Raw genomic sequence first — 27297 nt, forward strand, 5'->3', positions numbered from 1 at the left:
AATTGTCGGGTAGCAGCGCTTCTCTCCTCAAAGCCCCCCGAAGGCCAAGCTCACATTATTCTAAGACACGCCTGTCCCGCGGAAACAGCGGCGCTCGCCTCGCTCTTAGAGTCTTAACCTCAATTCTGAGACGTCGTTGTCGTTCGCGCCCCCAGAAAGGTCTCCTCGGTCCCTACTTCCACGGACTCTCTCCCATTCAGACCAAACGCTTTAATTTGCCTATTCATCATTTCTCCTAGCCGGATGGCGCTGTCCGTTTCTGCCACCTCTCGGGAAGATGTCAAACACTCATTTTCATTCTATTTAGTCACTCAGGTGCGGAGCCAGCCTGAAAAAGACAGCGGAAGGAGTTTCCCGAGGTGCGCTGTCACTCACCGGCGCGCACCAATCACCGCGCGGCGTGCCCTCGGGCCCGCCTCTTTGGGGGCGTGTCCCTGGTGAGTGATAGACGGAGCCGCCCGGCCCTGCTCAGCCCAGCCCACGTTGCTGCTTAGATTGAAATGCAGAACTCAAGCCTCTTTCATCAGGGCACAGACTTCCTTTTACTCCTTCCTTTTGCACTCTCGCCGCCTCCTCCCGGGGAGAAGCCGAGGCACCGGCAGCCCGGAGAGGCGACCGGCCGGGCCACTGAGGCCGTGAGAAAAGTTTCTTTCGGGGCGTGCGGAACTGGGGCCGGGTTGGTGTGCTGCTCAGAGCCATGGGTGAGTGGCGCGGGGGCCGCTGTCAGAACCGAGCGGGGAGGGAGGAGGGAGCGCGCAGGCGAGGGCGGGCGGGCGGGAGCCCACACTCTCCTTATTGACTTTGCTCGAGTTCCTACAACTTGTCGGAGCTTGCCGAGGGTCAGCGGCGTGCACAGCAGCTCGGCGAGAACACCGGCTACCGGGTGGCTGTGGATGCCATGTTCAGATCTGAAGGGCAGGGAGCTGGGGCACTGGCGCGCGCCGCGGCCCGGCTGGCCATCTCAGTCCGGTCTCACACACGCACACCCAGGCCCGCGCGGCAGAAACCCCTCGGGCTTCCCCTCGGCGTTGCTGGGCCTCGGGGCGCGGCGCTGGGGAGGGGGTGGCGGCGGGAAGGGCTCCAGTGTCCAGCCGTCGAGGGGCGTGCGTTCAGACCCAAAGACCGACGACCCCGCCTGCTTGGAGACCGGCACCCTCGGGGCAGCCCTGCGTCTCGCCACTTGTTCGCGGCAGGAATGAGGAAGGGGTGCGGCCAGGCGCAGCCCGTTTGGGGCTGTTGGGCAGTGCCCGGGGGTCCTAGGGCTTGGGGGCGGCCTGAGCGCCGGCGGAGGGGCCGAGTGCCGGCGGCTGTGCCAAGCGGCGGGGGCGCGTCGCGGCGCGCCGTGTGTGCCTCTTGCAGAGCCAGCCTTCGGGGAGGTGAACCAGCTGGGAGGAGTGTTCGTGAACGGAAGGCCGCTGCCCAACGCCATCCGGCTTCGCATCGTGGAACTGGCCCAACTGGGCATCCGACCGTGTGACATCAGCCGCCAGCTCCGGGTCTCGCACGGCTGCGTCAGCAAGATCCTGGCGCGCTACAACGAGACCGGGTCGATCCTGCCCGGGGCCATCGGGGGCAGCAAGCCCCGGGTGACCACCCCCACCGTGGTGAAACACATCCGGACCTACAAGCAGAGGGACCCCGGCATCTTCGCCTGGGAGATCCGGGACCGCCTGCTGGCGGACGGCGTGTGCGACAAGTACAACGTGCCCTCGGTGAGCTCCATCAGCCGGATTCTGCGCAACAAGATCGGCAACTTGGCCCAGCAGGCCCATTACGACTCCTACAAGCAACACCAGCCGGCGCCGCAGCCCGCGCTGCCCTACAACCACATCTACTCGTACCCCGGCCCCATCACCGCCGCGGCCGCCAAGGTGCCCACGCCGCCCGGGGTGCCCGCCATCCCCGGGTCGGTGGCCATGCCGCGCACCTGGCCCTCCTCGCACTCGGTCACCGACATCCTGGGCATCCGCTCCATCACCGACCAAGGTAAGGGCGCAGAGACGCGGCGGGGGCTGTGCAGAGCGGGTCTCGGCACCCGCCGCGGGGCCTCGGGGGCCTCTACCCCACCACCGGAGGCTTTTTGCTTTTGGAAGCGTAAGGCCTCTTCCCAGGGGGTGTCCTGATCTCGTTAATTTGAAACTCTTGCCCCTTGTTTTCTTGCCACACACAGTCTCATCTCAAGCTACCAGACCCATAACATCCCCCGTCCCCGACACATGGTTCGCATTTTCCACCCTCCCCCGCCTCCCGCGCTGCGGCAGCCTCTCCCGGCTTGCGCGCTTGGAGAGCGCGGCCGACCCGGGCCGGGGCCCGGCTGACTTGGGGCGCAGCCCGGGAGGCCCGAGCCGGCCTGGGGCTGCAGGCTGCACATGCCGCTACAGGCAGTTCGCCTGGGGATCAGATGCGGCAGCCAGGGGTCCCGTAGTGTGGAAATTGTAGTATTCTTCTTTTCGGATTCTGGCAATCAGGCCAAATTTGCTCAGGCAGGAAGTTCAAATGTCACCTAATTGGTTTCATTCTTATGCTTTAGTTCATTTTCCTCGGAAACCGAGGTCCCAGTTACTACTAGAAACTTGCATGTAGCTAATTCCTGATCCCCCACCTCCACCCCCATCTTTCTCTCCCCCTCCCTCTTTCCTGTCCACTCTATTAACATGACCACCACTGCAGCGACCTGGACAAATGCGTGGTGATTTCATGCTGTTTTTCCTACTTTGTCTCCTGTTTCCCCCGACCCCATCTCTTTCCTTTAGGGTCCGCTGGCCCCCCGGGGATGTGAGTGGGCATGTGTGTATAACCCGTGGGTTTTCAGCGATGCCATCCCTCTCTTCCTTTTCTACCTCACCCCTGGCCTTGCCGCATCCTGAGCTGCTTCTCTGCATGGTCAGAACCATCCCGCGGGCCCCCCTGTCCAGGCAGGCTTCTGCAGGGGACCTGTGTTTGTTTTCTTTTACTGCGTTGTTAAAAAATAAATAAAAAGGCGTTAACTTCTTTCTTGGTAGGGAGAAAGGAAAGTTAAAATGCCCAAGACTCCAAACTTAAGTAATGAGAGGATGGAGAGTGGAGTTTCTTAATTCCTCCGTGTGAAGTTTAAAATGTTCAGAGGAAAAAAATTAAATAGGAAGGGGGAAAATAGTTTCTTTAATTATTTCCTGCCTTTTGCATTTTGCCACCACATTGGCACAATTACCTTTTTAAGTAATTAAAGCAGGGCCCTAATTTCTCATCCTCTTGTTTTTCTGACTGAATTTACAAGAGCCCAGTTTTGTCTTATTTGGAGCTAGTTGGGGCTTTAGCTGGAGAGAGTTTGCCCTTGATTTATAGGATAAACTGACCTCACTGACATTTAAAGGAAGCCCCTGTTCATGGGAAAGTGTGAGATCAGCAGAAACGAGGGCTCACAGGGGAATCTCAATTTCTTAAGATAACTCCAGGCTTGTGCCCACCGACTGCCTTTTGTCTGGAAAGCCATGGAACTCAGGCAGCCCTGGACCCCAGCAGTTTCCTGGTACCAAAAGTAGGAACACAATCTGTCTTTGGAGGAGAGCGGCATTGTGGAAACGGCTGATGGAGTTAAAAAGAAAACTTTTCTTCCCTAGAGAGCCTACAGTCAGACCAAATGTCAGTTGGGAAGGTGGATGGTGGAGAGGAGCCACTCTTCATTATTGTTGATTCTGGATGTCAGCTTTACATAACTTGGTACTCGACAAATCTAGGAATATAAAACAATAGATCTCTACAAACGAACCACCCATTCAATGCAATGTATCAGATGGAAGTGTTTAAAATTAAGTTATAGTGGCTTTGTCAGCCGGGCATGGGGGCACACACTTGTAATCCCAGGGGTTGGGAGGCTGAGACAGGAGGATCACACAGGTTCAAAGCCAGCCTCAGCTACTTAGCCAGCCTCAGCTACTTAGCGAGGCTCTCAGCATCTTAGTGAGACTCTGTTTCCAAATAAAATATAAAATAGGTCTGGGAGTATAGCCCGGAGGTAGAAAAGCCCCTGGGTTCCACCCTCAGTACTATAGTGGCTTTGTCAAACATCACTCTTCTACCCATAGGAGCAAAATAGAAGACAAAAAAATACATTGCTTACAGTCTTCAAATACCTAGCTCCTTTTAAAAATGACACTTGGTCATTTAAAAATGTCAACGATTCAATGTGCACAACCATAGGTGCTGTGGCACTAACCTTACACGTATAATCTTTGCATCTACACACACACACACACACACACACACACACACACACACACCATAGCTGGTAGCTCTACTCCTTTTCTTAACACTTAATTCTACTTTCATTTTCTTAACCTTTATTTTATTTTCTTTCTTATACTAAAAAAGCCATCTCCCTCTTCCCCTGCCACTGCCACTGGTGATAGTTACAGTGACAATGGCAAGATTTATTTCTCTTTAGTCATATGCATATAAGCTGATATGTTTAATATGTAGAGATAGAGCTCACAGGATAGTCCCTAGTACACACAATTGGAAATTCTTGGAGTATATATTTTGCATGTGGATTGTGGACATCACTTAGGTATTTGTTTGCTAAGGACTTTGCAGGCCTTTTGTTCTATTGACATAAGCACCAGGTCCCCACAATGCAGAGAACACTTTTTTAGAAGTCTCTGAGCACCAACCCAGGCAACAGAGGTCAGGGCGCTCCCCTCTCCGTTTTCAGCCGCCCCAGTTCCAGATCCTTGTCATTCTCTCGCCAGTGGGCCCTGGGTTAGGATTGAGGAGCTGAGAATGGGGCGTCCAGCCTCACTGGTTCTTTGCTTTGATTCAAGATTCTCCGGGTTTCTTTCATTCTTTTCTCTGGGGTACCAAGGAAGAAAGGAGGAAAATCAAAGGTTGACTGAAGCAGAGAGACAGAGAGAGAGAGAGAGAGAGAGAGAGAGAGAGAGAGAGAGAGAGAGAGAAAAAAAGAAAAACATTTTCTTGCAGGCATGGATGAAGCCACTGAGAGAGGCCTGCTTGCTCTTAGGAGAACTTTTCACCAGGTCCTCCAGGGTGGGATGGGAGGAGGTTGTGACTGGGCCCAGCCGGGCCCAGGGAGGCCCAGCGCGAGGGCCCCCGCACACCCTAAGGCTCTCGGGGGTCGCAGGGTTCAGGTCGAGTCTCAGGAGGGGGCCGCGGGTTAGGCCTGCAGCCTGACATCTTCTCCGCCCTCCAGGAGTGAGCGACAGCTCCCCCTACCACAGCCCCAAGGTGGAGGAGTGGGGCAGCCTGGGCCGCAACAACTTCCCCGCCGCTGCCCCGCACGCGGTGAACGGGCTGGAGAAGGGCGCCTTGGAGCAGGAGGCCAAGTACGCTCAGGTGAGGAGGGGAGGGCTCCTGCGCCCCGGGCGTGGCGTGGGGGCCGGGGTTTGGGGGATGGAGAACGAGGGTCCCTTGCTGAGCCTGCCGGCCGAGGGAAGGCCAGGCAGATGGCCCCGAGCCGGGGCGGCCGTCGGAGGGGCAGGCGGGGGGTGGAGGCCGGCGCGGAGTTGGGTGGCGGCTCCCGGGGCGGGCCCTGCGAAGCGCCTGCAACGCCCGGGCCTCTGGAGCTCGGGCAGGCGGCGCCCGGAGCCCTTTCCCGACTCGCAGCCCGGCTGCAGCTAAGCAAAGAAGGAGCTCCCGGGAGCCGGGCCGGGCCTGGGGTCCGCGCGCAGCCCCCGGGCGGGCGCAGCTGGGGACCTCGCGCGGGGACAGCTCCCGGCCGCCCAGCTCACACACTGGCGAGGCTGGCTGGTCCTGCGATCTTGAGAAGAGGGGCAAGCAGATAGAGGCAATAAAGTTACCATTTCCCGATTAAAGGTCACATCGTAATCTCCCAAGGGAGGTTAGTGAGAAAACCTCAAATTATACGGACTGGCTGTGGAGCGTTTAATTTTTCTTTCCCTCCGTCCCTCCCTCCCCTGACTCTCCAAAAGAAACACTCTTGTGTTGGTGTTGTTTTTTCTCGAGAAAAGCCAAGCAACCACCCAAACAAAAAAAGCCTCAAAGTCTGAATCTAAATTCGTCACTACGCTATAGTCAAGAGTTCAAAACTCAAAATCCAGGCCTTAAGGCAGCATAAGGTTCCCCTGAGCAGACCTGGGTAGGTTTGCAGTTCTCTTAATCCCCAAACTCCAATTTCAAAGCCTCCAAATACTTAGTTTTCGTTTGGTTATTTTGAAGTCTTAACACGTTTAATATTTTCTTGTCAAAATCAGCTTTTAAAACGAAGCGGGACTCTTATTCGCTCACCAGGGAAAATGCTAGCCATTATTTTCTCTAACAAATCTCATTTCCACTTCTTCCCTTTCTGATTTTGTCGAATCAGAGTCAGAATACATATTATCACAGAAAATAGCAGCACAGAAGGGAAGTTTTCTTTCTTATTTTGCAAAGAGTGCCAATGAGATATTATAAGCAAGTTTGTCAATTTTCATCCCCAAAGGGCCTCTCTGTAATTAACCATTCACCAAAGAGAGGCGATATTATATACAATGGTTAGAAGCTCCGATGTCACCACGTTTTAAACACGCTATTTAATTTTTTAAGAGTCTCCATTTCTTCATCTTTAAAAGGAGGAAATAATAGTCCCAACTTCAAAGATGTTATGAGAATTCAGTTAGATACGGAACCATATTGCACAGAGTAAGCATTCTTTAAATATTACCTGCGGTTATAAGGACAGTTAGAGATTCACTTCTAAAATCCAGCAGTATTTAAAAGAATATACTTTCTTTAGAGAGCCCATCTTTAAAAAAAAAAAAACAAGGAAAGGAAAAGTCATGGCATTTTGTTACAAACAATAGAAAGTAAATATAAACCACTGAGAATAGAAGCAACCATTTAATCGGTGTGCAGTGGTTTTCATAGGTCATCATTTCTTGGAATAACTTTGTGAAGTAAAGAGTTGAAAGACTCTAATTCCCATGTGTAACTGATGAACCCGGTTTATACACAAGGCAGTCCCATAACCTCAAAACCTCGATAGGGATCTTCATTTTTACTCTGTTGACTTACATACCTAGCACTGGGTCTTGTTTAAGAATAGTTACTTTATAATATATTTTCTATGTAAACTATCAGTTTACTAAAATAAAAGCTTTAAACATGATTTGAAACAGTCCAATCTACATTCTGAACAATAAAAATTGATTACATGTTATACACTGAATTTTCAATCACTAAATTGTCAGTTTTATAAAAAATAAGTAAAAGTGGCCAAACAAATATTACTCTAAATACTTAAAAAACACTTAAAATAATAGAAAGACATTTTTAGCAAACTATTTGAAAAGTTCTTCATTGTAATAGGGTAATGTGCACCATGCCTACAGGTAGATAACTCATATGGTGCAAAATTTCAAAACCTGGAATATTTCTAAGCATAACGTAAAGGAGTAGCTGGTCTATTATGATTATCAAAATAGTGTTCAGTGCTGAAGATATGCTAAATACGCACATAACCTTAAACTGTGTCTTTGAGCAATTTTAGACTTTACCTTCATTGAGGATAAAATCAGAACTACACACACGAAGGGTCACATATGTGTGCATTTCTCTTACCAACATTAAAAGGCAATTTTGGTTTTAGAAGTTATTTTTTAAAAATGTTATCAGGATATTTCAACCAAAATGTGAACTCAGGTAGCATTTCTCCCTCTGTATTACAAAACTTGAAAGTCTTTGGCAAAGAATTGTCGAAATTTTTCACACAAAATACTTTCAGGGCTTATATAGTTGTTACTAAGTAGTGCAATATTATATACCAGTTTTATTTTAATATATAAAGGAGATTGAGAGCATTCAGAATCATAGGGCTAATAAAAGCATATTGTCTCAGAAAATTACCAAAGGGCTGAAATAGCAATGGATTATTTTCAGCTCAAACAAAGATTTAAGATAGAAAGATGCCTGATTCCTAGTAATATGAACTATGCACATTTCTACTGCACATATTCCTATGTTTTGTTTTTTGAATATTAGAACATTTTAATTTGTCTTATACATTAACATTGCCCTGTAATTGATACTTTTGTGCCATCTAGAAGTCTTTCTTTTCCGTTTCTTTTTCACCAACATTTAGTATTGAGCCAGAAGTCCATAATTTTATCTAATTCTGAATAGCAACAATGTCCTCTGGTTCCTAAAGGCTGGTTCTATTCTGTTGAAAGCATGAAACCTCTATTGAATACAATTCAGATGCCTAAAGAATATTAGGTAGAGAAACTTGAACATTAGAATACATCCACCTCTTCATTCAAAGCTGAATGAATTAATGCTTCATTTTATTCAAACAATTTATAAATATCTCTATGGGTCTTGAAAACCTTTATACAAATGGGCATACTTTCTTAGGAAAGAATATTGCATATCTGGTACTATGAAGTAATCTGAATGATACATTTATAAGTTTTCATGTATGGGTTGCATATGTTAACTTAGAAACCTCAATATAACATTAGTTACACATTGAGATGTCCAAAATAGAAAATAATCTACAAATACTTGAAATTTTAAAAGCTCAGAATGAAACATATTGTAAAAATCATTGAATTCAAGGACATAACTTTATCTAAAATTTTCATGAAACATTCACTTAGCCATTGTGTTTGAAATAAAGATAGAATTTCAGAATCCTGAATGTAATTTTTTAGTACTGTCTTAAAAACTTGCTACTCTTGGGAACATCCTGTCCCCATGAGGATAGAAATGAAATTGAACTGAATTTTCTTCATATAAAATAAAGGTGACTTATTAAATGATTTATGATTTTATAGAGGATGAAATCTTAGGCAAGTCCCAATAGAGTGTTTGAAATTCATATTGCCCTAAAAAATCCGTTGTTCTGATTAACTTTTAATTAGTAGCATTTTGAAACAACATTTATAATTATGTATTAGTCAAATATGTTCTAAAAAATAACAGGAAAAGGTAACTTTAAAAATGTTAAGCCAAATCAACTAGAAGAGAGGTTTCTCAATGTTCTTACCACAGGGAAATGATGAGTGTATGAGTTTATAGATGTGCTAAATACTATTATTTGATCATTATAAAATATACACATATACTGAAACATCCCACTGTACCCCTTGAATACATACAACTATTATGTGTCAACTAAATACAAAGTAAAACTTTAAAAAAAATGTCAAGAGTACATTCATTTCAATAATATTTTAGAAAAACAATATTCAGCAATAGTTTAAGTACTGTAGCAGCTTCTCGTTACCTAGACACATTTAGATAGACAATATGATAACTAAGGATAATTAAGGTCTTTGTGGATGAATGTCAAAACCATATTTATAACTGTCATTTCATTTTATCAGATTTGTTTTACTAGGTCACTGTATAATGAATTAAGAAGGGAAGAGGAATAGCCAGAAAAAATGATTTCAGGAAAAGGATTTCACCAAAAACTATAAAATCTTGCTTATTTTCAGATCTGAAATATTTTCTTGCTTATGATAGAGATTGAAATGCTAGGAAAGTGCACACCTCTTATTTGGGGCTAAATCTACTTTATCATAAGACCACAGTAAACTCCTTCTATTAGAATGGGAGAAGCAGGTAGGTTGATGGGTGGATGACAGTCTGCGGGTAGAGGACTTGGCATTGCTACTTTCATTTTATCCAAAAGAGAAAATGTTTAGTAGACAATTCCCCCAAATTTGAAAAAACAGACTACAATCAATCACCAGTTGCTAGACAGTTGTCATTACCAGTTTTCTTTCCTTTTTTGGTCACAAGTCCTTGGATACTAATGCCCATTTTCTTAGAGGGGGAGGAATAAATGGAACAAACATAAATCATATAATGGAATGGCCAGGTTAGAGCTTTTATTGACTTTTTCCAGCAGCTTTATTCATTTTGCTTCCTTAAAGTATAATGCTTGTTCTGTGGTAAAGGTTGCCTAGCTTTTTGTTTTGTTCTTAAAGAAAGAGTATCACGTCTCTAGCTTTCAGAAACCTATAGTAACTTAAGTTTTATGAGATGCCTGTGATGTATCCTATTTTGTGGGGATAGAAGTCCCTGTCTACATATTAGCTATAATATTTTTAAGAAACTGGCAAATCTAAAATGTCTAACATTTTAGAATAAGTGAAATGAAAACTCATACTTTCATTTTTTTCTTGTAATAACCTTAACTAGAACTACATTGCATCTTAAATCTTTTTTTTCTAGACTATTTCCTTTAATGTCGGCAGAATGAAAGCCGTTCCCCCCCCCCCAAAACTATTCAACCAAGAAAATAACTTGCTTTTTCCAGCGTATGCAATTTGGTCTGTTTTGCTCTGTATTATAAATCTCATTTTCAAAATTAGTTAGTAGATAATTTGCACAGTTCTTTTAGAGAATTCTTCTGGCCTTCATGGAAGATCTACATAAAAAAAGGGGTTGATGGATTGAAGTCTTATTTATGAAATATTTAGGTAAAGCTATTTTCAAAAATGAGATTTCCATTACATGCCCATTGCTGGGGTTTCATTTGGAAAATTTGTTTACTCTTCCCTGGGGATTCCATATGTTGGTTGATTTATAAATCATATTTACAATCTAATTAAATAGAGTAATTTAGCATGTTTGCTCCTACTATATTTATGGTGTGCATTTGGTAGTCTACTCAGTTAACTAGCTTTTCAGATTAATTACATACCCTTCACTGAAAACATTAAACAGAGTTGTGGAGCCCAAGTCCTGTATTCTTTATTGGAAAGAATAAACAAACATCAGCGCTACCTGTACTTGTTCTCTTCCGTGGTGGAAAATTCTACTCTTGTACTGATTTGTTTCATAAATAACAATTACTTTATCTCATAGAGATTTATATCTTTTACTAATGTCATGTTTCAAAATTAATAGTAAGAAAATTGATGCGTTTATTGAGTCATTAGGATGAATCAATAGTGAGAGTAACAAGAGGCAGGTATGTTTCTAGGCATGTTTGTTCCTTCTTGCTTATTCCTTTTTCCTAAATTTTGAAATCTAAGCTTCAATAGTGAAATGAAATGTTAAGACGCTCCCCCCACAAACCCGCCATTATTAGGTCTTTATTTAACCTGAGGGAAAGCTATGGTTACTGTTTTTATACTACTATTTTTATACTGAGATTAAAGATTTCTATTTTCTTCTTTTATTAAGCGAACACTTTAGCTTCCCCTTGCTTTTTTCTTTAAGATCAATCACCTCTCTCTGAGATTTTCTTTCCACCTTTTCTTTTTGCAGTACAGCAGCAGGGATTGCATCACTAAAGTGACACTAAATAAATATTGTGGATTTTAGAGGACTTTGAAATATTTAATATGATTATAAGTAATAACACCAATCAAGTTTGATATGTTGAGTATGATAAAGTAGTCAGATATGGAAAAATCAGTAGTATTTTTTTACACTTGATAAAGGTACTCATGGAATAAGTAAGGCATCTGAAGGTGAGGCCTAAATCCAATGTTTTATCTTTCCTAGGTTCCAGGAGCTTTATTTAAGATGAGAATCAAATTCAGCCATGTCTCAGGACCAAAAAAAAAAAAAATTAAAGTGTATCAGCCAGGTTTGGTGGCACATACCTGTAATTCCAGTACTTGGGAGGCTGAGACAGGAGGATTTCAGGTTTGAGGGTAGCCTCAGCAAGTAGTGAAACTCACAAACCTAAGGAGACCCTGCTTCAGAGAAAAAATAAATTAGGGCTGGGTATAGTTTGGAGGTAGATAGCCTCTTGAGTTCAACCCCCAGGACCAAACAACAACAGCAATAATAAACAACAAACAACAAAGAAACAGGTCTATGTAAGGGACTATAGACACTGCAGGGGAATAGCCAACTTGCCCTAAATAAAGGGTCCCGTCAAGGAGCAGTAGTTCCAAGGACAAGGTTCCTTAGAGAGAAGAGGGAAGGTGACAAAGGAAGAATTTTAGAGAACTGTAATTTTGGATAAAAGATAAAAATGCAAAGAAAAAAAAAGAATGAGTAGGAGTATTTAGCTGTAATGGAAAATATAAGGCAACAACAGGTATTTTCTGTGCCACGTCATTATTTTTAGTGCATTAAATCTTTTAGCATTGTGTACTGATAAAATGTTGAGTGAAGGTTTTTTATTATTTAAAAATAATTATTTCTTTCTTCTTTCTTTCCCTTTTTTCTTTCTTCCTTCCCTCCTTTAATTTCATTTCTCTCTCTCTTTCTTTCTTTCTTTCTTTCTTTCTTTCTTTCTTTCTTTCTTTCTCTTTCTTTCTTCTTTCTATACTGGAGATTGAACCTAGGGGCATTTCACCTCTGAGCTATACCCCCACCCCTGTTACTTTTTTGATGCAGGGTCTTGCTAACTTGCTGAGGGTCTCACTAAGTTGCTGAGCCTGTGATCGCCTGTCTCAGCCTCCCAAGAACTGGAATCACAGACATGTGCCACCACACCTGATGTTTTTTCTTTTCTTTTTATAGACTGGGGATAAAATTCAGGATCTAGTGAATGTTAAATATGTGCTTTACTACCAGCCATACATCCAGACCTTAACATTTTATTTTTCTGGATGCACATGGGCATCAATAGTATTAAATACTAATTATTGCCAGGAGGAGGCCAAAAACTGATGTGAATACCTTTTTATATTGTATTGGACCGGACCCATTCCGAACTAATTTCTCATAAGTTATTGGGACAATTCTGAATAAAAGTGATTGGAACTATGCTGTCTATGCAGTATTAGATTTTTTTATTGCAATTTGATAGTTATCTTGGTATTACTTTCCTGGCAGCCTTAACTTTGGAGATGTAATAAGCCATTCACAAAGAGGGGAAAAGGGATCATATTAAGAAGAAACAAATGAGGATATAACAATGGGAATTGGGTTCTAGAAGAGAAAAGAATATGTTCTTAGATGTTTTAAAAGATTATTTAGTTTGAGATTAAATTGAGCCTATCTTCTAACTGTCCAGAAAAAAGCAGAATGATATGCTACAGAGGACCCTGGATCAGGCAGGAGTGATAAGTTCTTTTCACACATAGCCACAGACTTGCTAGTTGGCCTAGAGTAAAGGGATATATCTCTTCATCTATATCTTTATGTGTGAAAAAGAGGGTAAGGTCTTATTTTTATTCAACAGTGATATGCAATGGTTTCTTTGTTCATGATGCTGTATTTTGTTAAAAAAAATTATGGCATTACCTGGGTGTGGTAGTGCACACCTTTAATCCCAGTATGTGGGAGGCTGAGACAGGAGGATTGTGGGTTTGTGGCCAGCCTTAGTAACTTTGTGAGGCCCTGGATGATCTAGCAAGACCCTGTTCCAAAATAAAATAGTGCTGGAGGTATAGCTTGGAGATAGGATGCTCTTGGGTTCATCCCGAAGGAAGGAAGGAAATAAAAATATTATATTTTCCTTCAGGCCCATGGAAATACTAATTTCCATTGAATACTGTATTGTGTTCCTAATGTAATTGTGATAAACGCAGCAGTTTATAATAAGCTACAATTCATCAGTCCTCATAATTCTATAAGATATGTTGGGCATTTCTTGGTACTTAGGACATAGGAGATACTCAAGAAACTTTAGCTCCCTTTAGCCTTTCCTATTTTTCAAAAAACAAACACCGACAAACAGAAAGACACACAGTGTGTGTTCTTACAGATCAAGGACACAAGATTAAGCCTTCTCTTTTTTTCCTTTTTTGGTCAGAAATTCATAAGCAATGCTAAATCACACTCTTACATATTTTCTACTCCATGTATATTTACTGTACATTGCAAACATAGTTTTTGAGACCTCGGCATTGCATTCTCATAGGGCTGAAAATGAAAATAATAATAACCAATGGAATTAAATTAGAAGATAATCTCCAGGGTGGGGAGTGTAACTCAGTGGTAGAATGCATGCTTAGCATGTGCAAGGAGGCTGTGGGTTTGATCTCCTGCACCACAAAAAGAAAAAACAAAACCCCCCAAACTACAATTTCTATGTTGTAATTGAATTGGACCAAGTATCTAACATATATCTGATTTAGTTACTTCTAAAGGATTAAATCAGGTTTTTTTTTTTAAATACAATTTTAGCTTTTACATCTTATTTTCACTAGGAAATATGTTCGTCCACTCATGTCACCACCAGGAAACAAGATTTACTCTCTATCTCTAAATAGTGTAGTAATTGAGGGGGGAAAGTTAAACCACTTGAAAAAGGGTGTGGAGTGTTTGTGCCAGAAGCAGGATTAGAAATCAGGGTGTTTGGGGTGTTGTTAATAGTAACGATACCAACAATAATTTATTGGATGCCAAGAGAGCACTGGTTTCTAGGCAGGCTTGCTTACCGAGGCTGTTGCATTTTGTTTGCAAATATCTAAATTCATTTTAAGAAATATATCCATGTGGTTAAAAAAAAAGAAAGAAAGAAAAGAACTTTACATCGTAGAGTTCAAAACCTATGTGAGCCAAATCTCTAATTTCTAAACCATGCATATATAGTTCTTTCATATTCGGATAGACAGTTTCCTTTTTTGACAAAAGAGCCTGGAAGAAATACTCAGCTCTTCATTTGAAAAAAAAAAAAAAATCCCTTGCAAGAGAACTTACATATCCTTTTCCCGACCAATATTATGTTCACCACGACTTCCTAAAATATGGCTCAGGTTTTCTTTAACATTTTGCGTTTCTAACATGACAGCCCACAGTCTGCTGTCCTTTACTGGAAATGAAAGCTACACCAACCAGGCCAGTCGCAAATGCCTCAACAAAAGAGGCAAACAAAACCCCAGTATTGGGAAAGTTGACAAAGGCGGCGTGGATAGCTCAACAGACTCTAAGACTATTTAATCACTATGAATTCTTTCCTAGCCCTGCCTCTCCTTCCTATACTTCCAAATCGCAAAAGCAAATACTGTGAATTTTCTGGTTGCAGCTTCCTTAAAACTTTTGTGGAAAGAATGATATCTTAGCTTTTGGCGTTTTGTTTGTTTAGGTAGTAAAACTGTGGATGCCTTTAGAATATAATCCGGGGGCAGGGAGAGTGGAAAAGGGAGAGAGAGAGAGAGAGTCAGAAGAAGCTTGCTCAGAACTTGTCTTCTGTTTCTCTTGAAGAACCTGTGAAATCTTGACTACAGCAATGTGATTTTTTTCCCCACCTTTTTCTCTTTCTCTCAGGCACCAAATGGTCTCCCAGCTGTGAGTAGTTTTGTGTCAGCATCCAGCATGGCTCCTTACCCCACCCCAGCCCAAGTGTCACCTTACATGACCTACAGCGCTGCTCCTTCTGGTTATGTGGCTGGACACGGGTGGCAACATGCCGGCGGGACCCCACTGTCCCCCCACAACTGTGACATTCCCGCGTCGCTGGCGTTCAAGGGAATGCAGGCGGCCAGAGAAGGTAGTCATTCTGTCACGGCTTCTGCACTCTGATGGGAAATTCCATCTCCAGCAGCTGCACTCGGGTCTCCCCACTCAGCACATCCTCCACCCCCTTCCCAGGTGTCCTATCCCACCCCTGCTGCCCGCCAACTCTCCTGCCTCCAGAGCTGGTTTTACAGACTCATGTCCTTTGTGCCGATGACACTTAAATATTTCTTGCCATAACTTCTTTCTTGCAGAAAACCTGACATGACTTTAGGATTTAAAAACAAAAGCAACGCTAAGGATTGAATGAGACATTTGTGTTCCCCACACACTGTTTTAACGTAGTGAAGAAACCTACACCCCTCAAAGGGCTTAAAGAACTTTTTAAACTAGTCTTTGGTAAAACCACACGTGTATATTTATTCTAAATCAACCTGAACTTTTGAAATGTGCAATTGTTAAGATTTTTTTTTTTTTGGCAAAATCAATAAAGGAAAACACATGTAGAAAAAAAAGTTATATTACACCCTCTAATCAAATAGGTGACCAAGGAAGCCTTAATTCATCCTTAGGAAACCAATCGATAATTGACTTGTTTGAGTGATCCGTTGTTTATTTTGAAGGGATGATAACCCAAGCAGTTTCTGAATTTAGCTCCTCCTGGTGTTTTGACTTGGTTCCAAATACAGTAATGTTTATATTTTCTATTAGTTTGTAAATATGGACTCTGGATGGTGCATTTGTGTCTTCATTCCATGGGATATCCCCCTCCCCCAGTCCCACTCTCTATTGTTTTCTTTCTGTTTTTTACAAAGGTGACTTTCTGGCAACGTCTTTGTCTCTGTTTGGTGGTGGGCTGCTCGGGCGCCTGGACCTGAACTTGCCCCCCAATTTTGTGTGTGCAGTGAAGGCTTCAGCACCTCATGAAGGACATTTTCTTTCTACAGCAGAGGACTCAAAAAACAGATAAAACAAGCTAGTCTCCCATTTTAAACCCCAACCAAACAACACACATGCCAAGCATATAAAGACGAGGGTGGAAAATATCTGAATGAGAAGCTCTAAAGGAAGTCACTTAGAAACAAGCTTAATGTGAAATGTTTTGCAAAGACACTTAAGATGAACTTTATGTTAAGAAAACCACTGTGAAGCTACATTGTACTGTTATTGTTGGCTTACCTGTGTGTTCAGCAATCTCAGCCCAAAATTATGTTGTAACTTAAAGAAAATGGAAAATTCTGCTCTAATGAATGTAACGATGGCTTGCTGTGAAGTTTACATTGTTGTATAGAAGCATGTTTCACATGTAGGTAAATTGGTGGTGGTATCAGAAATACAAATGCTATTTAATTATAACGAATTCCCTTTATTCATTCCTGGAATTACAAGACACAGATCAACTGATATATCTTTCCAGACCGATTTATTTTTCACTTCAATGTTAATAATAAAGCTGTGGGATAGAGTGTGTGTGTGTGTGTGTATGTGTGTGTGTGTGTGTGTGTGTGTGTGTGTGTGTAAGCATGTGATTATATGTTATACTTCAAAACAACTGATTTTCTTAGGTAAAATTCTACAGTTTTCATACCTTCTGTTTAGGAAGTTCTTACTGCTTGGCAATGTAGGATTAAAAATACATTTTAGAACATTGGTACCATTCATCTATTGGAAAATTAATATATTGTGGGGTTTTTGGTATTAATTCTGTGCAATAACTAAAAGGGCACCTCACTAGATATGGATGTTGAGATGCATTCGTTAGATGATTTTGGTTTCTTCCTATCTGTGCTGTGCACAGTGAACACGGCCATCCTGTCCTGCCACGTAGGGTTTGTGGCTTCATTTAAAACTCAGATGGCTAGATCAGCCAGGTTTTCGGATCACTAGGATGTAAACAGTAAAGCAGCTTTCTGACACATTGCGTTCAAGGAACTGCTTTTTGCAAGCAGCAGATATAGAGAGCTTTGAACTGCATTTATTTCTAAAGCAACTGAAATTCAGTGCTACAAACAGAGGATTATAACTTCAGGAGAAGAATAAGCAGAAGGAGCAGATGAACTCTCAGGGCTATAGTTTTCCTTTGATCTTCTAAAACTCCCATTGACATCTGGAGTTCCAAGCCTAGCGAGAAAATAGACTGTAGACCGAATGGAACAAAAATCCAATCCAATATTTTGATGGAGACTTTAAAACAATACTATACAGGGACTCACCTGCCATCCAGAGAAACTGACATAAGGTACAGAATTATCATTTATTAATTGTTTTTAGGTGGCTACTAGAGGTCTTTGAAAATGTCAGTTGTTGTATGAGAATACAACTAAATGTTATTTTATCTAAATTAAGAAATTTCTTATTATTGTTATTTATAGTTTTCTGGGTCTTATATTTTTAAAAATCTAATATTACTGGTATCAAAATTTTTTCATTTCTCCTCCTAGATCTTTTTTTAAGAAATAAAGTTCCAATAGAGTAATTTTTAAAAGGACAACAGAAAGCACAAAGGAAACTATAATTTGAAGCCACTTAAAAAAACTATGAGAAGGATGGGATGGGATACGGGGTTAGGACTGTTTGAATTTTAAACATTATTGTTTAAAATAATAACCTCTCTATGTGGAGAGGTCAAAGCTTCAGTTTCATGGCCTCTGTACACCTAGTGCTCTTTCTCACAGGATGCAAGAGTATTACCTGCAAGGAGAGAATGCAGCTGCGCAATGTAGACACATGCTTATTTCTCTTGTTTTTTTGTTTTAATGACCCACTTATTGACTATTGGGCTGAAATAGAAATAAAAAAACACATTGAAAACGATGTACAACAGAAGGCTATGTATGTATATACAGTATGTCAAAAAAGCCTTTTATTTTTATACTTCAAATGCTCTAAATTAATAAAAATGAATAATTACTATGTTATCTTTACTTTTTGTTTTCAAAATGTTTTAGCAAAATAGCCCCGTAGTAGAAATATTCCATCATAGTAGTTAAGGGCAGGTGTCATCTAGAACATTCAGCTGTTTCAGTTAACTCTAGCTACTGAAGTAGCATCAACTCGGAATGTAGACAGAAAATCACCTTTGGTTTTATCAAGATTAAAGATTTTTTTAGAGTGCATATTTGCACGTTAGTACAGGAATGCACTTTTATTTCGAAACATTTTTTCCTTCATATATATTTTAATATTGCAGGTAGCAGACTTCACACCTGAGTGTGTGAAGATTTCACTTAAAACTTATATAACCTGGAAATATAGTTTTATTCTACAAGATTTTTTCCCCTGTGCTGAGGATAGAACCCAGCACCTGGTACATGCTATGCCGATGTGCTACCATTGAGCCATACCCCAGCCCCTCATTCTTCAGAAGAATGTACATAGGTACGGGTGAGTTCAGTACAAAGGAATATGGATATAAATACAGCACAAATGGGCCCCCGAGGACTGCTTCCAATTTATGTTTTAATACGAAAATATTTCAGCAACAAAATTTGTCTTCAGAGTGAACTGTACAAAGTAGTTTAAAAGAATTTCACATATTCTATTTGAAATACAGGACTTCAGATAGAATGATTAAAAAATTCCTGTCTAAACAACCATGTAAAATAATAAGTAGATTTGGAAAAACAGAGCCTGAGATGTATATTATTACTAAAGTAAACCAACAGATTTACATTTTAACATAGGACTCATAAAAAATGAAACATTCTTAAAAAGCCATTTTAGTTGTATTTTTAAAACATTTCCTTCTGTTTTTTTAATATCATTTTTGGAAAAAGTTAATTTTTTATAAAGATTGTTTAAATTGTGGCTTATTTTTATGCCCAGTTTTTCTTTGAATAAAGGAACTGGTTACAGAATAATTTTTTTCAGGAAATTTAAACATCTCTAGACCTCTTAGAAAAGATTATCATTCCAATTAACTTTTAGTGCGAAGCCATATTAGAGGGCCTAACTGACAGGTGCTCATATTGCTTTTATGAAACATATCTGATTTCTGTGCTATTTTAAATATTCAACTTATATACCCTCATTGCGTCCTATTATTTTTCTTCTCACAGTTTTATGTATAAGGCCTGAATTTACCACCGTAAGTTGTCTAAAGGTAATTTCTAGAGCATCAAAATAGGCTTTGTTCTTGAACAAGCTGTTTTCCCCTTCATAACTGCATGCCTGGCTTAGCTGACTGACAGTCTTTCTCTTCTTCATGGGGCCGCAGCGCCAATATCCACTATCTCAAGGGGAAAACACTTGCGAGGCAATCACCAGTTCTCCTGCAGCCATGAATAGGTGTATTCATAAACCAGCAGCATCACTGCCCCACCTAGAAAAGAAAGAAGCTGAGTTTAAATCTGTGAAATAGCACTGTCTTCCTCCCTGTGTTTCTGAATCCCTGAAGTCCCGGGCAGCCTAACACGCAGAGGCTGCTTGAAATGATCAGTTCTGGAGCTCTAATATACAGATATCAAACAACTGTGGAAAATTCTTAGAATAAAATCAAGACTGTCTTGGGTCTCCAAATACATTTTTTCCCCATGAATCTCTGCAGCATTCATCATTTCTCATAAGATTCTTTTTTCAGGCACGTTTAATTTTCAAAAAGTAAATAAATATGGACAAATTTAGTCATGTGAGGGCACGCAGCTTCCTTGCAAAAAGAAACCTTCAGATTCTTCATACGTAGGCAAAAGATTTATATCTTCAGTCCATAATTAATGTTGTCTTAGTTGTAGTCAACAAGGAAATCTCTAAGATGGTGCTTGATGGAGGAGTCTGGTTTTCTCTTAAGGCTTGCAAGCTGGATTGTATTGTGAAAAATAGCTTCTGAATATTTTAAAAATCTGTATTGAAAAATACAGATTTTTAACCATCATTTTGCTTATCTAAAATGTATATAGACTTGAACTTGAATATCTTGTAGGGGAGTTGTGTGGTATGAAACCATCATTTGTCTTGGAAGAAAAGAGTTGTACAACTGGCTGAAAAGAGGTTTGCCGTATAATATATGAATAGGAATATGATTCAGGAAACTAAGTGCTCATGCTACTCACCCTGGGAGAAGCATTTGTATGTGGCTCATTTTGTGATCTATATAATAAAATAACCAGCATGTGTCCTATTTCTTAGGACTATCTCTATCTTCTCATATCAGAATGTAAAAAAAATTACAAAAGCAAAATGTGGACAAATACCCTGAGCACAACTTAGAAAAGACTTGTCTGCCTGAAGAGAAGACTATCTCTTACAGAAAGAAATGGAACTTGATTTGGATCTTAGTTATTTCTGTACAAGGCCATATGCTTTTTTAAAAAATCTACAGGCTGCATATGTTTGCATAACCATATACCAAAGATAATTATCTGCCTGTAATTTTCATTTTTAACCCATGAAGATACTCTATTAGACCCCTCTCAGCAGCCACGGACCTCTAGAATCTCTGGCAAACAACAACAGCAACAACAACAACAACAACAACAACAACAACAACAACAAGATATACTACAAGAGGGACGTTAATATGTATGTGATTGCTGTGTTTACTCTTACTAACTTCTTCACAATGCAAGGCAAGAATATGTGGACTAGTTTTCAGCCAAGTAAGATCTGGAGTTGAAACCACAGACTTCAAGATTCTTTTGTGGGAGGTACCTGATTACTAGCTACACCAAGCTGCTAACATTATTATAAAAATAAGATGGGACGCTTCTTCAGAATGAAGGATGAACATTTCAGGTTCATCTCTCCTTCTTTCTCTCTGTCTCTCATCTATCATCTATCTATCTATCTATCTATCTATCTATCTATCATCAATCTATCTCCTCTTTTTTGGTTGGTATCTCCCATTCCTCCCCCCCGCCCCTCATACTAGGAATTGAACCCAGGGGCATTCTACCTCTGAGCTACAACCCAAGCCCCTTTTTAAAATTTGAAACAGTCTCACTAGGTCGCTGAGGGTCTTACTAAGTTGCTAAGGCTAACCTCAAACCTATGATCCTCTTTTCTCAGCTTCCCAAGCACTGGGATTAGAGGTATGAGCCACCATACCTAGCTTTCCCTTTTTAAAATAAATCTTGGTTGGCCTTCACTTAAAAATCTTACCTTTTTCTGTACCCTCTTTTTGAAGAAGCCATTTATTTGCACATATGAAATGAAGCCAGGTCCTTGAAAGCGGTTTCTAGTTATTCAGAGTTTTGTTTAAGCTGGACAGTAAGTTCAAAACAACCCTTTTCATTGGGTTTAACACCACAGCAACAGGCCCCTCATGCAAAACCATTTAAAAGCCCAACCAAACATTTGCAAGTCTCTAACAAAACTTGGGGTCAGATTATTTAAGAGTTTTGGATTAAGGTTTCACTCAATTGCCATTTTAGCTAAGTGGTCCCTGGTCACCACATTTCTTTTTTTTTTTCTTTTTTTTTTTTTTTAGGTTTGTCCCCTCCAGAAAAAGCTGGTTTAGGGCTTGTCCTGTGATTTTCTCTAATATTAGGTCTACTCTCAGGTTTTAACTGTGTGGTAAAGGAAAAAATGCTATATATGTACTCACAGAGATGTATGGAATTCCTGACATCCATCCTTTATGATTGGGTTACTTTTTACATTTGAGCCAATGACCAAAAGAGAGCAGAACTGAATCTCAAATGTGAAGCAAAATCCATGCTTCTGTATCAACAGAGATTGGGATAGGTGGACCTAGAACCACGGGAGTGTTTTCCAGATACACGAAAGTGTGCGTTCCTCACTTTGCTTCAATTTGCAGATTGTTCTTGTATTTCTTAGGTTGGTAGAAATGTTAGTTTATTGGGCTAAGATCTAAAGGTAAGCATGCATGCGTGTGAGTGCAGTATGGGAAGAGGATGTCGGTGTTCAAAGGGAGGGATGGCGAAGGGAGAGAGGGAAGAAAGGTAGAAGGTTCTAGAGAAGATTACCAGGGAGTCTAAGCAGGGATGCATGGCCTGGCTTAAAAAAAAAAACAAAAAAAAAAAAAACAGAGCATGCTTTTGGTTTACAGCATACTTTTGTACTTATTCACAAGGCTGCTTATAATCCAAGACTATTTGCCCAGGCGGTTGGGGCTGCAACAGTGATTTTCTTATCTATTTACATAGAGGCAGCTGACTCTCCCTGTGGGGAAGGCAGCTGGCTTCTTGTGTTGACGTCCTGTCCTCAGGTAAGGCTCTGAGCCAGCAGCTGTCCACCATCAAGCTGACAGAGGCCAGGAAAGGTGAGCCCCCAGAGGGGGTGCCCCTATTCCCCAGAGGCCACTGTGAAGAGAAGTGACCCTTCTGTTCATGGATGCATGCTGTCCTCCTTTTCTCCTTTGCAAGAAAGTTGAGGTAGGAGCAAGACTGAACTCGGAGTACAAGGGCAAGTTGTACTGGGCCGGTCCCCCATGTTAGCCAAACTCCACGGCGTATACTTCTGTGCTTGCTCAGACTCCCACTGGCCGTGGATCCTTTCCTATTGACTTAAGCTGGGCTTTGGCTTCCACCAGCCTCCAGCACAGTCAGAAACAGTACTTTATAAACAAAGGTGGAGCGTCTCTAAGGGATGCCTTTAGAAACTTGAATCCTCATAGACAGCTTTATATCCTTGAGGTTTCCATCTCTGGCAGTGCGATAAACTTCTATTGTGTTGTTAGATGCAAATAACAAAAGAAGAGACACTAGAAAAATAAAGGGAGGATATAAATAAAGAAGAGCATCATTACCTGGTCCAAGTCTCATAATCTTAGGAAGCAGGCCTTTGTACAAAGCTAAAATCCTAGGAAGGAAGAGAGCGACATTCTTATTCTGAAAATAAATGGAGTCAGACTGCGGCTTTATTGAGATATTGGCCCAGCATTTAAAAGCTATTTGAAGTTACACCCAGCTCAAACCTGACAGGATCTAGCTTAGCATTCTCTGCTGCAAATTGGATGAGGGGAAAGAGTTAATCAATTCTTTATTACCCAGGCTATGCTGGTCTTGTCCAATCAGAAACATGACTTTCATCAGTGAGATGGTTTTTACTTTCAAGACAGCTGTGTATATGGACAAAATGAGTTTTGTAATTGAATTTAAAAGACCACAAACTCAGTCTTCCCATTAGGAAATATGATGCAGTTTAGGGCAAAATAATAAAGTATCACTTGTTTACTGAAGAATAAGTGATTGGTGAGGAGGGGCGAAGAGACAGAAAGTAAAGCCAGCAGCAAAAGGCACATACTTTAAATAATAATAATAAAAAAAGAAAAACCGAGGACTAGTTTTACAGGATCCTCATATTTAATTCTCCCAGGAGAATAAAATTAGGTGACATTTTTACTAGATTTATAGTCAGAAGACAATTGTTCTCCTGCCCATATGCTAATAGGACACATAATATACAATAGCATATTATGTAAACCAACGAATAAAAGGTTCCTCTCAGCACTGTGAGTCAAACACGCGGCGTGTGGTTGGGTTGTGCCTCACAGTGAGATCCTGAGGCTGCCGGGACATTTTGCCAGCATCTCATTATTGTACTGCTTTGCAAAGTTTGTCACAGAGTCCACGGGGCTCCTCAGACACATACCCAATTTAGGAGGACTTGCTGGCTCTCACCAAAATAGCAGGACAATAGGGTCTGAACACGACTTGAAGTTTGCATGTTTATTAAAGAATGAGTTACCCTTCTTCCTGATAGACCGTTGCCATTGTTTTAAAACAGGTTCTGTACTTGATCTCTCCAGGAACTGGCTGAGGCCCTTGAATCCTACTTTTGGCAACATCAAAGGGGATGTTAATGACTGAGGCTATTGTCCCGGAGAGAAGACCAATCCCAAATTTTCTCAAAAACTCCAAGCTTGGATCCTAAAAGAAAAGAAGAATAAAATCACTGTAAGGGAAGTGGAAGCCCCGAAACTGGGAAACTGGTTAAACACTCTGAGGCAATATGTATTTAAGCAGAGCACTGCACTCCCCGGCACCCTCCTGTTATTCCAGCGGAACGCATTAGGATTTCCTAGGCTGGAACTTGTTTTCTTGACAATCCCATTGGCTATGTTTTTACACATGGTCTAAATTGCTGAAGTACACATTTCCTCACACAGGATTTATAAACACAGTTCATAAAGAAAGACTGGTATGGCATATGGGGATGATTTGTATAATTGGGCTTCACAATGTACTTAGTATTACTGTATCAAAACAGGAGAAATCCAAGCACACTATTAGCTAATTGGCCAGAATATTTTACAAATGACAGCAACTTCCACCATGAAGCCTACTAAAATGCTCATTTGTGTGCGGACCCCCAAATGTTAAATTAAATCAAGGCTACTCTCGGTCTGCTGCTATTCCCCTCCAGGTTTTTTGCATTTATTTTCACGTGTAGCTGATCCACTGTACTGAGAAGTGCTAGCTTCCTGTTATTAACAAACCGACCCAGGGCCTCTACAAAACAGCCTGTGACAGTCTGCGCTTGAGGAACAGTAGTAAGTCCCTGGACTAATTGGCGGAAGAATTGACAGCCCATTGTTGCCGAAGCTCCGTCTTCCTCATGGCAAAAGAAGAAAAGGAGTGCGAGAAGGCGCGCAAGAAGTATTTCTTCTTTCCATTTGAACGTGGGCCCTTCACGTCGGTCTGATTTGATTTTCCACCCCTCCCAGCTCTGCCTTCTGACATCAAAGTACTTAATTAGGTCTTCTGTGGAAGTCACTTTCCTTCAGCCTATTTTTGAGCCCAGTGAGCTCATATTATGTTTTAATGAATTTGCTAGGAAGTTCTTATTTTGTCTGTAGCTTCTGTGCTCGCCCCAAAGAGAAGTGATGTCTCATAATGTCAGAGCTGCTGGCTCTGACCTCCACCTCATCCTTCCTGGGCTCTCTCTTTGGGTCCATATTTCAGAGGCATCTTCGCAGAACAATACAGGGTTGTATCACAAACTGTTGCATCCAACAGAACTGAGGAGTGAGCATAACCTGCTTGAAGAAAGAAAGAATCGTGAAAGAAAAAATGGAGAGAGAGAAGGAGAGGAGAGAGAGATAGGAAAGAAGAGGGAAAGAGAGGGAGGGAAGGAGAAAGGAAGGAAGGAGGGAAGGAGAAAGGAAGGAAGGAAGAAAGGAAGGAAGGAAGGGAGAAATTTAGGTCCGGGCACTGCCTGCTTCTACAGAGAAAGGAAACTTGTAGAGGCTCTGCAGTTCTCAACTGAACCAGGGGCCAGTTACCATCACTGAAACTCCTATGAGGCTAAATATAAAAAGCAAGGGATTCAGTAATAATTCTTGGATCTGGGCCATACAGGTGCCGGGGAGGTTTAAAGGGATTTAGAAACCAACAGGGTGTTTCTACAGGAAAAACAATGCAACGATTGCAGTATAAGTGAGGTGTGTTTAAATAATTCCCCTCCCCCATTTTTTTCTCTTTTACAAGGAGAGAAAAATGCCTTTATGTCGCCCTTCTCTATTATGGCACAGAAGCAGAACCGGAGCTCTGGAGAACGGTGAATTCGGCAGCGGCTCAAGCTGTCTGACCCTGGATGGGTCACTGAATCCCGCAGAGCCCAGTGGGTACAGGGAAGATTTTAACACCTACCTTACCTGTGTATTGAATGGTTTCTCTGAGCCATGAAAGTGATAAGAGAAGGAAATGTGCGCTATCAATGTTGTATGGGTCTGGCAGAAAATAGATAGTCTTATGTATCCTGTTTTGTAAAGATGCAAAAGGTAAAAAAGATGCCTTCCTGTTGTCCTTGTGAAAGCTCTGCTCTCTCTCTCTATTAAGGACAAGAGTGTAATGATGACTCCTTATTGTCCAGAATTCAGGGGGCTGTGTCATGCATTTGGCCTCTGCCATCTCCTGGTGTATCTGCTGAGATTCAGGGTTGGGAATGGAGGGTAAACTAAGGCACCTCACTGTACTTTAGACCAAAACCTACAGTTTCTAAGTCATCATGGTGCTCACTAGCTTGAGTAAGTGTCAAAACTGTTTTCCATAAACTCCTCAGCATCAAGGTAAGATCCTGCAGCAGCTTTACAAATACAGATGCCTGGGCCCCACCTCAGGCCCTCTGCAGCTGCTCAGGTCAGCACCTCTTAGGAAGGTATTGGAAAGTGGCTTCAAGAGCTACCAGGCTGGGGACCCATTTCTGGGAATCAGTGATTTTGGAAATCACTATTCTATGTAGGCAAAGCACATGGTCAGCTGCTATTCTCATGGGCCTTCTTGGGAGGAACAGGTTCTCTTGGGAGAGGGTGCCCCTAAGCACCTGGCTTCTGAGCCCACATTAGTCTCTGCCTCTGACCCCATGGGCTTTATCCTGCTTCCCGTGCAGAGACAGGGTGAGGCAGGAGAGCCCTGAGCTCGCTTCTGCTGCTTTTACACAATGTTGGTGGCCCATCATCCTCAGGGTAATGCGCCTCTGCAGGGCCTCCCCTGCTCATTCCCTCCTGGCTACCTCAACCCTCTGGTCTTGTCTTTATCTTTCCTTCCTTCCTTCCTTCCTTCCTTCCTTCCTAGCTTCTCCCCTCTCTCCTTCCCTCCCTCCCTTTCTTCCTGTCTTTTTTTTTTGTACTGAGGATGGAACCCAGGGGTGTTCTACCTCGAGCTATGCTCTCAGCTCTTTTAATTTTTAAACAAAGTCTTACTGAGTTTCTAAGTTGCTGAGGCTGGTCTCGAACCTATGATCCTCCTGTCTCAGGCTCCCAAGTACTGAGATTATTGGTGTATACAATCCCTTCCAACATCTGGTCTACTCTTCATAGAGGAAAAAGGGCTCTCTTCTTATAAGACCCTCAATACTCTCTTAAGACAAAGCAGTCCTTGGGTTTCTTTCTCACAACTTCTTTCAACTTATCTTTCTACCTTCAAGCACTATATCCCTCCCCAGTCCATATTATACCTAAACTAGTGAATTCAAAATTCACCAAGTCTACCAAGCACTTTCCTAACTTTTGCCTTTCTTCAAACTACCCCCATAGATGAGAATGCCTTTCTTCATCTTACTCACCTGTAGCAATCTCAGGCTTTTTGG

The 27297-nt window shown here is 41.8% G+C and overlaps 2 protein-coding genes across 2 annotated transcripts in view; one reads left to right on the plus strand and one right to left on the minus strand.

The window, feature by feature from the left end:
• Positions 1-243: 243 nt before the first annotated feature.
• PAX9 (paired box 9) lies at positions 244-16217 on the plus strand (the record flags this gene model as incomplete). The annotated part of the gene is given in 7 exon segments (XM_080707134.1): positions 244-437; positions 811-1211; positions 1261-1986; positions 5186-5328; positions 15121-15343; positions 16125-16192; positions 16194-16217. Coding segments are annotated over 7 exon segments (1779 nt in total).
• Positions 16218-19568: 3351 nt separating this feature from the next.
• The window catches only part of SLC25A21 (solute carrier family 25 member 21), a gene marked incomplete at both ends in the record, with an annotated part of 535450 nt that continues 527721 nt past the window's right edge, over positions 19569-27297 (minus strand). Inside the window, 3 exons of the mRNA XM_080706844.1 lie at positions 19569-19630; positions 23015-23067; positions 23956-24137. Coding sequence (XP_080562970.1) covers positions 19569-19630; positions 23015-23067; positions 23956-24137 — 297 coding nt within the window. The remainder of the gene's footprint in view (positions 19631-23014; positions 23068-23955; positions 24138-27297) is intronic.

The sequence above is a fragment of the Muscardinus avellanarius genome (genome assembly GCF_963383645.1).
Source record: "Muscardinus avellanarius genome assembly, chromosome: 12".
In the NCBI taxonomy this organism is placed as follows: Eukaryota; Metazoa; Chordata; class Mammalia; order Rodentia; family Gliridae; genus Muscardinus; species Muscardinus avellanarius.